Below are 13,058 nucleotides of genomic sequence, written 5' to 3' on the forward strand. Positions count from 1 at the left end.
CTTACAGGGTGCTGCTTTAATTAGAATGCTGGCTAATTTTATGGGCCATTCAGTGTTTCAAAGGGGTTTGCAAGTAAGTAAAATGTTTTCTATTTTCTTTTACATTTTTCCTTATTCTTGTGTTTATTTAAAGATATTTCACAGCTTGGGAAATCGATAATACAAAATTGCTGAATTTTATGGGAAACTATAAGGTAAGTAAGGTAAGCAGTGCCTTACCATATGACAAATGAAAAAGGAAGATAAGATTCTCTATCAACCCACAAAACTCAAAAGGTTATATCATTTAGAATCTCTTTAATATGCATTTTAAAATTGAAGTAATTTTCAAATATAGCAGATCCTAAATAGTCTATATATGATTTTACAAAAGTCTATTTCTCTTTTCTTCCTTCTAAAAGTTTATATAAAATGAAAGCAAATTTTGTTAGCCTTCTTGGAGTTATGCACTGTTTGAGAAATTCTTAACACTTTTTCAGATATGTGCCTTTTATGTTGTTTACTGTTTTAGTGTTGATATACAGAGATTATTATTTTTTCCAAATAAAGCATTTTTAATTAGGAAATATAGTACTTAAATAAAGAAGGAAAAAAAGAAACAGTTTTATTATAATACATTTACAGTATGAAACATGGAATCTAGAAGTAGATTCTTAGAAAAGGAAGATTGTTAAATTCTTGAAAGCAAACACAAAAATAGAAAAATAGAATTTTTATTCCATTGAATCTGTTGGAGTAAATCATGTTCCTAGCAGCTGTGATTGATGAATTATTTATGATGCATTCTGCTACTTAGAAGTGTCCTTTAAAGTAAATTGATGTTCACCTGAAATACAATTATGCTAAGACAGAGAGAGCAATCAATCTTATCTTTCTCAGTAAGCTTTTCATTTTGAAATTTAAATAAACTACATGTGGGATCAGGTCATGTTTTAGTAGTCTAATTCTATCTTTACCCAAAATAAACTAAATGATAAAATACAAAACAAGAGTTAAGTATGTTATGAGAAAGCTATAAATACTTAACACAAGAGAAAAAAATATATAAGTTCCTTGAAGAATAATTTTCCTTAGAAAATATTTTTACCAAATTGTTCCAGCTGGAGTTGGAATTACTTTAATCAGCTCTTTCCATTAGGGCCACTTTTGGAATTGCTGAATTCCGCTGAATCTGTTTGCCAAGTACTAAAGTCTCTGTTCTGATCACATAGTTAGAAAAATCCTTTTTTTTTTTTTTTTTTCCCTCTGTGAGTGACCTCCATGAATATCAACTATCTGGAGAAACGTCCTTCCTTATCCCCACTCCTTTGTTTTTCCCACTGAAGTTGTAGCATGACAATACAGTTCCGGAAAATAGCTGAGCTTTCATCAGAGTTCCACAAATTGAATTTAATTTCCTTGTAGCAAGCTGATGTGAAATCACTTTCTGTATACAATTTTTATTTAATTTTATTTTTTTCATTTGTGTGTGTAGATTTTCTTGGAAGATTGAATAACAATACTTATCTGGAAAGGATTTTTTTTTTTTTTGCAATGTTTTTCTTTTTCTTATCATACTTTCTGTGGTATGCAAACTAGAACAGTTTTGAATACAGCCTTTTCTACTGACCTAGTCTGTCCAGTTTTATCTGTAACAGTTAGACTCTACCCTCTAACTCCCATGATATTAAACTTTCATTTGAAGCCTGTATTAATGTGTGCCTTTATGCTGTGGTACTTGATTTGCTTAATTTTCAACTGAGGGACTCTGTGTTTGTCAACATTGCATTTCATTTCCCTGTGACATCTCATTGATCAGATAGATCTTTATCCTTCAGTACTTTCCTTGCCGCTTTATTTATACTCATCACTCAAACTGATTTAGTGTATCATCAGCAGTTTGGATTAGTTTACAGTAGATTCAAGTGTCTAGGTGATAAATTATCATCTCTTGTGCATGAAGATGCATGGGATACGGTTTGAAAATGACCTCCTGAACAGACACTTCATGTCGCGGTGCTGAGTGGTCACAGAGTTGATATTAATATATTTCCCATCCACAAGCTCCAGGGGAATCTTGGTTTGCATGTTGCTGAAAGAGCTAATCTAGACTGTCAGTGCTTATCTTTGCTGGAAAATCTATTAATTGTTTTTATATTAACAATGGCTATTTCTATGTTGACAGGTGGAAGTTTATATTTGCACACAGACCCAAGGTTAGATTTACAAGTGTAGGCATCCTAAATTGCAAATACTATTTTTTTCATATATTCTCCCCCCATCCCACCATCCTTCTCTTTCTTTCTTCTTCCCTCCCTCCATATTTCCATTTTATTTATTTTTTTTAGTACTTGGACCTTAGCCCTGATATTCCATACCTGAACAATATTATAATGGTGGTTTCTTCTAAAACTTGGTTTCTCTTGAATCTTTTAGTCCTTGTGATCCATCTTAAGCTCTTTTGGGAACAAGGAAAATGTTTTTTTACAAATACATTCACAAATAAATAAAACAATATATTTATGCAATATTAAATTTAAAATATAAAAACACATGATAACATTATATAAATAGATAAAGTAAAATGTAATATTTATATAATAAATATAATAAAAATGATATAAAGGTAGATGAGTTCACATGTTTATATTTAACTTAGCAAGTACCTGAGTATTGATTCAGCTACATATTTCTTAACTTTTATAATATTTTGTATTGGACAACATATTTCAAGTTTCAACTTATACATACATCCCTCAGTAGAAAGGGGCTCCAAAGACTTTTTGAGAAAAGTTTTGTTTCTAGTATCCATATAATCCATTCGATCAGCTATCTGAATGTCTGGTAAATGGTTTAATAATGAATAATCACAACTTTCCTTGGTCTGATCTTCTTGATTTTTTGGTCTTATTTTTTGGCCCTTATTTCTTGAATGTTGTGTGATGCTTAAATGTTAAGTTTTGCATAATTTTTAAAATAAGTTGCCTCAAACTTCTTTTAGTATGTAACAGACAGAACACACGTTCTGTCTACTTAGACTGTAACAGATAGCGTAGGGCTTCTCAGGCGGCTCATTGGATAAAGAATCCGTCTGCAGGGCAGGAGAACACCTGCAATGTAGGAGACTGCCTGCAATGCAGGAAACCCAGGTTCCATCCCTGGGGCAGGAAGACCCCCTGAACAAGGAAATGGCAACCCACTCCAGTATTCTTGCCTGGGAAATCCTATGGACAGGGGAGTCTGATAGGCTACAGTCCATTAGAGTCGGACATGACTGAAGCGACCAAGCACCATTAATAAGTCAGTCTCCATTTTGTTTCAGTGGTTAAATTGAAAGTGAAATAGAGCAAATGAAGTGAACCTTTGTGGATTATGTATGCCACTTGTAAATAATACATTTTTTCAAACACAGAAATATTTATCTTTTTGCAATTCTGTATAGCTACTGTTCTTCCATAGTAGATTACCCAAAACAATTGCTGGAATATTTTGGGACACAAGGGGCAATGGAATAAGTAGGGAGAAACATTTAATTATTCTTTTTTAAAACTTTTTCCTTTGTGTTGGGGTATAACTGATTAACAGTGTTGTGACAGTTTCAGGTGAACAGCAAAGGGACTCAGCCACACATATAGATGTATCCTTTCTCCCCCAAACGCCCCTCCCATCCAGGCTTCCAGATAACATTAAGCAGAGTTTCATGTACTATACAGTACGTCCTTGTTGGTTATCCATTTTAAGTATAGTAGTGTGTACATGTCCATCCCAAACTTCCTAACTATTCCTTCCCCCCATGTTTTCCCCCTGACAACCATTATTCTTGTTCCTAATTAATGATGGGCTTTCTGCTAGTCACTAAACAGTTTGGGTTTGATACTTTAATTTAGGACAACTGTTTCAATTTAATGGGAGAATTTAGCTAGCGTTCCTGAATCTTCAGTTACTCATCTGCATGGTGAGACTATATGGCTTTGCCCCTGTTGGGAGAGTTAGAGGAGTAGCAGTCAGGAAAACCACTGCTAGATTTCGAAATTTTGGTATCACAGAGAAAACACCCATACATTCAACGTAGTTCTAGTCAGGTTTTGGGAGAGTGTGGAATCAGATGTGTTTGTTCAATTCACCACTGTGACCGAGAGTCCTTGGAGCCTTTCTTCAGTCGCCTTCAGTGCACTGTGTGGATATCTTCTTAGTTCGCCTTGTGCTCAGCCTCTATTACTGCAAGAGCCGCTGAATCTTTCTGAAACGCTCACATCTTTAAGTTCCTAGGTTTCTTATAGTTTAAGTACACATAGTAATTTGTGCCCATTTGCACAATGTTTGAACATATGATCAGTAAATTTGGATCGGCTTCTTTTACCTTGTTTTTATAATTTAAGCTTCCACAGCTCAAATCCTCATTCCTACCTAAGTGCCCTAGACTTATTTTTAAAGTAAATTATTCAGAGAAGGATTCTTATAGATCGAATTGCTTCACATGACTTTGACCTTTCTCAGTTGATTTTTACTTGTTTTCATCTCCCTAGTTACATTTTTTATAATTTTTCTTTGAGTTTTTAGAAATAAAAGAATAAAGGTATAATTTTAATTTTGACATTCTCAGATAACATTGACTCAGTAGCTATTAAAAATAATTAGTACATACTACTACTGTTTTTTTCTTTTCTTTTTTATTTTGAAACAAAACAATATTGCTTTAATGATTTGAACCTGGCAGTACTGTTCTTTACGTTGTTAAGAGGCAATACCAGGGAACTAAAATTATAAAGAAAGATCACCGTTAAACATGATATAAACACTTCAAAATCCGTCAGAGAGTGAGTCACCTTCCTACTCATCCAGTGAAGGTAATTCAATATCATTTAAAATATGGTTGAATAAAGAAAGATTTCTTTTGATTAGTATTTAACTGCTCTTTTCCATAAGGTAACCTACAAAAAGATGTTTGGATCCAATTATCAAGGTGGAAATTGCTTATGCAAATCAATGTAAGGCAATGAGGTGTGGATAAGAAGTAAATATCATTATTATTGGTTGTGCTCATAAAATTCTGATAGCCTGAAGGTGATGACAGCACAAAGCTATAGGGGTTATGGCAACAACATACTCAATAACCTGGGTTCCATGGGAAGCTACATGTTAATATGTGTACACAGGATTTTTATTTGAAAACTGAAAGCTTATGTTTGTGAGACAGTGGTTTGCTCCCTTGCATGTAAGTTTTTAGATAAATGGGAAGTCAGAAAATAACAGAGGAACAGAGACAGTGTGTGTCAAAGTTAATTTCCTTTCTGAAGAGTTACTATTGTGTTTTTAATCAGATGGTAGCTGAATCATGCTTCATCTAAAACTGAATGACCATAGGCAGGTTCTGTTCATATTTTCCCGTTTCACTTAAATCACTGTGCAGTTTTAGGTATGCTATAGGTAGAAAGGTTAATTAACTCTTCATGATAATTTTTTGTCCTCAGTCAATACCGTATGATAATAATACCATCATTGATCATGTTTAATCATTGGATTTGACCTAATTAGCATTTAACTTATTAAAGACCAACGACAAAGCTAAACTCACTGAGTATGCTATAGAGAAGAAAATATTAATTTTAAGGAAAGATTCTATGAATTTGAGAATCAAGAATACTATCTCTAATAAAAAGCAAGTATTTAAAAAACATAAATAGCAAAAACTATTCATATTTTTAATCAGAGAAAAATAACTTCTATTCATCAGTTTTAATTAATTTGCTTATATACAGCTACTGGTTGAATTCTTACCATTTTGCCTCTGAAATAAATGTTGTTAGTTGACTACTGTGACTATACAGCATGAACTAAAATGCCTTCATTGGTAGTGACATATATCTCTATTTGTTTATCCCACAAGCATTTACCTAGGTTAATGGGAGGTCTTAGAAATTTATTCTTACTGGTTTCTTTTACCTGTTAGTCAAGAGCTCAAGATATATTCATCTTGTGAAAGTGTTAGTCACTCAGTCATGTCCGACTCTTTGCGACCCCATGGACTGTAGCCCACCAGGCTCCCCTATCCATGGAATTCTCCAGGCAAGAATACTGGAGTGGTTTGCCATTCACTTCTCCAGCAGATCTTCCCAACCCAGATATTGAACCTGGGTCTCCTGCTTTGCAGGCAGATTCTTTACCATCTGAGTCACCAGAGAAGCCCTATATTCATTTTAACTAATAGGATTTATACTGTAAATGATGTTTTTGATAATTTTATTTAAAATACATTTGTGCAATGATTTGACATATTAGACTGATGTATGACATATATATATGTGTGTGTGTGTGTGTGTGTGTATGTTGGTCTGTGTAAATATGTAAATATGCACATACTTGGATATGTATACCTATCTACAAACACTCTCTCCTTGTAAACATTACCATTTGGTTATATTACTAGTTCAGAGGTACAACAAACTTGCCTTAGGGGCATTTTCCTCTAACCTAATTAGCTCTTGCATCAGCAGTTTTGTTTCGTTTCCTTTTTTATTTTTTCTCTTATATTATGCTCTATTTTCAGAATGTTCATGTAATAGCCCAGAACTATATATTTGGCAATATTGAAAGCTTTGATGCTAAAAAAGCCCTTCCAGGTTGGGAAGATTTTTTTTAACTCGTATTTTCATAATTGCTAGATGATTCTAGATCATAGTTTAGTAGTAGTAATATGGCATAGATGTACATAATAATTTTAGTTTTTTTCCTAGTTGACAAGCATTTACATTGCTTTCCAATACTGGTAAAATAAATAACACTGAAATAATTTTTAAATTATATATTTATCCATTGATTTTGATTTTCTTTTAATCTATATTTCTGGAAACACATTACCAATGTTTTCTTCTAAGATATTAAGTCAAGACATAATTTAGAAAGAAAGTTTGAAAGTTCTATTTTTATAATACACTAAGCAAACAACATGGTGTCTTATTTGCAAAATAAATTTCTCACCAATTTAATAAGTAAAAAATTGCTATTTCAGTGTATGTATTTTTATCACAATGAGATTGAGAACTTTCCATGTATTCTCTTGCCTCTCCATGTGACTGTTTAAAAAAATTAAAGTTTTCCTTTTTTAAAGTTAAAACTATTCATAAATAGTTATAGAAATAATGAACTGTAATATATTTATACTAATTCTTTTCCTTCTTTGATATCTAAATGTCAAAATTAAGTTGTGAAAAGCCATATGTTATAAATAAGTGGCTTAAGAGTGCTTTAAAGACCTATCCTAAGTTATGTGTTTGGAACTTATCTTACAAAAGGTTCAAATGTATTCAAAATTCCATGTTGCTCTACCTTGGTATTTCTGTCTATGGAAGAGAAGTCTCCGTGTTAGTATAGCACACAAAGAAATGGGGATATCCGTGTGTCATCCTGCATCTTATTTCCTTTTGCAACCAGTCTCTTGTACTCACTTTTTCACTTCTGCTCAAAGTCTCTGTAATTATGTTACAGATCATTCCTCCCCCCTTAAGAGCAATAGCTCATTTTAGTGTCAAAACCTTCCCTTAGTGCTTTGTGCTAATAAACCAAACTATGATTTCCCTTCCTGCCTCTCTTTAGATCCATGTAGTTCACCCATCAAATATGTTCAGTCACTCATTTATTCCGCACATGCTGCATGGCCACACAGTGTCAGACACCATGATATGTACCAAGTATGTAAATGTTCAGGGTATGCTACACACAACAGATATGCCCCCTGGTCTCATGAATCATATTTTTGGACAAGATTGATGCTAAAAAGGAAAAAGGCAAATACAGATATATTTCCTAAGTGTCATAAATACTAGGCAGGAAAAAAATAGGATGTTGTGATAGAATATATAAGATGGTGGGTCAGGCAACTTTAGACTGTTTAGAAAATCCTTCTTGAGAAGAAAGCATGTGTCCTGAGGTCTGAAGGATGAGAAAGGGGGTTGAGGGAGATCATTCTGGGAAGATGGAAGGGCTTGCACAAAGGGCTGAGGGAGGAACTCGGTGTGTTCAAAGAAAAGAAAAGAGCTAGTGTAGATGAGCAGAGATAGTCAGGACAAGAGATAGGAGAACAGGAGCTAATTACGCAATACCAAAGCGCACTGTGCTTAGGAATGTTGGGTTTTATTCTGAGTGCAGTGGGAGGTGATTCACCAATTTTAAAACTGGGATGCAACCTGGTTCTATTTATACTTAAAATAACTATTTGGCTAATTATAGTAATACATTTGGACTGAGGCAATCAGTATACCAGTAGGGGAATCAGGTAAAAAAATTAGGAAGATGGTTTAATAGCTGGGTGAGTGATGGTAAAGGCTTAAAGAGTCACTAGATATATAGAGACATAGATAGAGTCAGTGTTTTTGAAGGTAGGATGAAATGAACCTAGGGATAGATTGGCTGAAGAGTGTGGTAGGAGAGATCCACAAGAGTGAGGTATGAGAGGAGGAAAAGGCAACTAAGAATGATTCTGAAGTTTCTGGGTTGGAAGCCTGAACCTTAGTCCTGAAGGGCTATATTGTTGGAGGTGGAAGGAAGAGAAGGTGCTAGTAAAAGAGGCTGTATCAAGTTAAGTGTCAGTTGATCAGTCATGTTCGACTCTTTGCGACCCCATGGACTGTAGCCCCCCGCTAGGATCCTCTGTCCATGGGATTTTCCAGGCAAGGATACTGGAGTATGTTGCCATGCCTTCTCCAGGGGATCTTCCCGACCCAGGGATCGAACCCAGGTCTCCTGCATTGCGGGCAGATTCTTCACCATCTGAGTCACCAGTGGAAAGAATAAAGAGGCAGGCAGAATGCCAGTGGTATGCTGTTACTCATGTCAAGAAAAAAACATATTTCAAGAATAAGAAAGTGACCAAGGAGGTTAAATGCAGCTGAGAGGTGGAATAAAATAAAGACTAAAAAGTGTTCCTTTTGGCAGTTTGCATATTTAATGACTTTAGTGGACTGTGTTAAAGGGTGGGAGGGGGGAAATGTCTAAGAAGAGACAGTGTATCTAGGATAAAATTTTTAAAATTTGCCAAGGAAGGAGATCAGAAAAACAGAGGAGGTAGTTAGAGGGCAAAGGAAAGTTTGCTTTAAAAATGGGAGACAGGTGTGCTAGTTTTAGGCTGGTAGGGAAGGAGTCAGGACAGAAGTTGATTGCACTGGAGAAGAAAGAGATAACGGGCTTTGGTTCTCGAGACAGTAAAAAGGCAGGTCTTCTGTAAGAGAAACCCTTCCAGGAAATTTGGAGATTTGGAATTCAGAAAATAAGGGAGTTGATTTTCTGATGAATTCTATTTGTTTATTTATGTCACACCATGAGGCTTGTGGAACTGTAGTTCCATGACCAGGGGTCAAACCCAGCCCATAGCAATGAAAGCACTGAGTCTTAATGGCTGGCCCACCAAGGAATCCCAAAATCTGTGTTTTAGTGATCTGTTTGAGGCAAGGTCACTGGCTGAAAGGGAGGTCATGCTGTGTGGTAGAGAGGTCTGAAGACGGAGAACTGGGTTGAGTAGGCAGTCACGGCTGCCTGGTAGTCCTGAGTGCCTGTTTGAGTTTGGCAATTATGAATTCATAATAATACTCAGCTGCTCAAGTTGCATCAGTTTTCTCCTGGGATGTTAACTATACTTCTGCAAGTTTTTAAGAAGCAAATGCTTGAGTTTGTCCAGGATTGGGGTTGTTGCCAGGTAGTCTAATTGCAAAACAGAGCTGCAAAGGAGATGAGGCTATCTGCTAGAAACTGATTCAGATACAACTATAACAGAAGCTGAATAACCAGTGAAACAAAACCAGGAAGGATCTGATAGGAAACTATCTATCTAGGTAACAGTGTCAACAGTATTATTTATATAATATAATATATCATTTATATTAGTAAGTGTATGTGATTTTAACATTTAATGAAAGGCATCCCCATGCTTCTGAGCCTATGGGAAATTTAATCTGTCCTTAGTGAATTGCCCCGATGTCACTCCCACTAACAGGAGAATGTTCTAGGGAGCTTTGTCAGTCCAGAACACATGGTGAAGAGCCCTGTGTTCACATCCACGCTGACAAGCAGTCGTGGGCGTTTCAGGGAAGAGTTGAGACAGAGTTCTTGCTTGAGTTGTTGGTCTGTCTCTTGCTCAGGCCTTGCCTTTCTGGTGCCCTGCAGGTGAGTATCCTTGTCGCTTTGCTGCTCACCTAGGTATGGCTCTTTTGTGCTGAGGAGCTGACTAATGCTTGCCCGCCCTCTCATCAGTGGCCTCATCACCTCAGAAGACCTCTGTGAAACGCAGACTTTAGCGTCCAGGCCTCTTTCTTTCCTCAGACTTGGGTAGGGGAGGTTTCTAAGCTTTTCTCACATATAGGGAAACTTTGATCTCAATTTTTTTCTTGCAGTTTTACCTTTTTAAAACTAAAAATAAAATTCCTCCGAGCACTTTCCTCTTACAGGTTAGTCCATTTAATCTCCCTACCTTGGTTCTCTAGAACATTTTGACTTCTCTTGGAGACGAGGTTGAGGAAGATGTTGACTCCAGACAATTTTTCCCCTTGAGCTTGGTCTTAAAATAACTAGTTTCTCAGCTTCTTTGGGTGGCAGACTTTTTTTTCCCCTAAATGCTTTACTTGTTTTATGTCATTTTCTATGCACACTGTTCTCAAGTAAGTACTATATTATCTACTTTTTCCAGTTGAAGAAATTAAGGCTTAGAGAAATTAGATATTTTACCCAAGATCACACGGCTGTTAAAGATTGGCTTGAATTCTTAGTTTTCCTAAATATGCACATCATAATCTCTTTCTCAATTGAGTTTCATTTTCTTCTCAGTGACTCACCAGCGCTGAGTAAGAAAACTCCATGTACATGGCTTGCAGTCAGTGGGCATCTTGATTTACAAAAGGCAGTGTATTTTTACCAGCCAGGATATATTTTATCTATTTTGTGAGCTTGCTGTGGTCAAGACCCTTTACCCAGGCCTTTGAAAAAAGGAATGCACAAACTTCAGTTTTACCAATAGATTCACTTTATGTCTCAGTAATTCTTCAAGCTAGCAGTAGAAGTGAGAGGTGGGGATATTTGAGTACCCAGAATACCCCTATAGACTTACATTCACACTACTTTGCTGACAGGTGTTAAGACCCTGTCCGGTTGTCCTGGAATGGTAGTGCAAATCCAACAGCAGCAATATTGCCTCTCTGGTGATGCTCCTGCATGTTGGGGCATTGATGGTATGGTCTAAAATTGCTAAATAAGAGATATGTGAAAACAGAGCTGAATTGAGAACATGCCACTGTCTATAATTTAAGACAAACAAACAAAACATCTTTCATGGGCTAGCAGGTTGTTTTGATGTAAAATTTTCTAGCATATTCACAACTTTAAGAAAGAATACTAATGTTTACAAAATTTATACTCATTAGGTGGCATAAAGGATTTTTAAAAGCGTAAAATACCTTTTTGTTCCTACAGAAATATGAGTACTTCTGTAACTAAGCAACTTCTGAAAGTTAATTTAAGTTAAACACACATTAAAAAAATCAAACTGGCCTGCAAACAATGATATAACTGACTTTTCAACTATTATTGCTCTAGCTGTTCAAACAACATTCCTTCTGAAATTCCATTTTTCATTGTATCTTGTAGTCAGAAACTACTGTACCTCCAAATGTTTGATAACGATTTCTATTTTTACTGCGTTTCCTCTTGGAAACTGTTGTAATTTAATAACAAACATTTAATAATTATTTATACCTTTCTATCCTGTTCTTATTTAATAGAATTAAAATACAAGCATGCTGTTATTTTCCATAATGCCTTTTCAGTACTTTGCTACTCACTTTTACTTAATTTCATAATGTCCAGCCAGTCTTTGTGTATTAACCAAACTATTATTTTGAGCTACAGCCTAGGTTTCTTGTGATTCAGTTCGTCATCTGTCACTGTTTCAGTCTCTTACTTCTGTTTCTCAAGGTCAGGGAATGTAGAAACGTCCTCTGAAATGCATGGCCAGGCTTCAAATGGTTTTTTTAAAAAATTAATTTATTTTTTATTGAAGGATAATTGCTTTACAGAATTTTGTTGTTTTCTGTCAAACCTCAACATGAATCAGCTGTAGGTATACATATATCTCCTCCCTGTTGAACCTCCCTCCCATCTCCTACCCCATCCCACCCCTCTAGGTTGATCCAGGGCCCCTGTTTGAATTTCCTGAGCCATACAGCAAATTCTCATTGGCTATCTATTTTGCATATGGTAATGTAAGTTTCCATGTTACTCTCTCCATACACCTCACCCTCTCCTCCTCTCTCCCATGTCTGTAAGTCTATTCTCTATGTCTGTTTCTCCATTGCTGCTCTGTAGATAAATTCTTCAGTATCATTTTTCTAGATTCTGTTTATATACATTAGATTATGATATTTATCTTTCTTTTTCTGACTTACTTCACTCTGAATATTAGGTTTTAGGTTCATCCACCTCATCAGAACTGACTCAAATGCACTCCTTTTTGTGGCTGAGTAATATTCCATTGTGTGTATATACCACCACTTCTTCATCCATTCATCTGTCCATGGACATCTAGGTTGCTTCCATGTTCTAGCTATTGTAAATTGTGCTGCAATGAATAATGGAATACATGTGTCTCTTTCAATTTTGCTTTCCTCATGGTATATGCCTAGGAGTGGGATTGCTGGGTCATATGGTGGTTTTATTCTTTTTTTTAAGGGATCTCCGTTCTGTCTTCCACTGTGGCTGTATCAATTTATATTCCCACTAACTGCAAGAGCATTCCCTTTTCTCCACACCCTTTCCAGCATGTATTGTTTGTAGACTTTTCAATGATGGCCATTCTGACCAGTGTGAGGTGATATCTCATTGTGGTTTTGATTTGCATTTCTCTAATAATGAGTGATGTTGAGCATCTTTTCATGTGTTTGTTAGCTATCTGTATGTCTTCTTTGGAGAAATGTCTCTTTAGGTCTTTTCCTCACTGTTTGAGTGGGTTGTTTGTTTTTCTGTTATTGAGTTGTATGAGCTGCTTTAATATTTTGGATATTAATCCTTTGTCAGTTGTTTCATTTGCTATTATTTTCTCC

At 35.6% G+C, this 13,058-nt stretch overlaps 1 protein-coding gene across 1 annotated transcript in view; it reads left to right on the forward strand.

The window, feature by feature from the left end:
• The window catches only part of TRHDE (thyrotropin releasing hormone degrading enzyme), a 459,653-nt gene that overhangs the window by 325,105 nt on the left and 121,490 nt on the right, over nt 1-13,058 (forward strand). Inside the window, exon 7 of the mRNA XM_004007369.6 lies at nt 8-73. Within this exon, the coding sequence (XP_004007418.3) occupies nt 8-73 (66 nt within the window). The remainder of the gene's footprint in view (nt 1-7; nt 74-13,058) is intronic.

The sequence above is a fragment of the Ovis aries genome, chromosome 3, assembly GCF_016772045.2.
Source record: "Ovis aries strain OAR_USU_Benz2616 breed Rambouillet chromosome 3, ARS-UI_Ramb_v3.0, whole genome shotgun sequence".
Classification (NCBI taxonomy): Eukaryota; Metazoa; Chordata; class Mammalia; order Artiodactyla; family Bovidae; genus Ovis; species Ovis aries.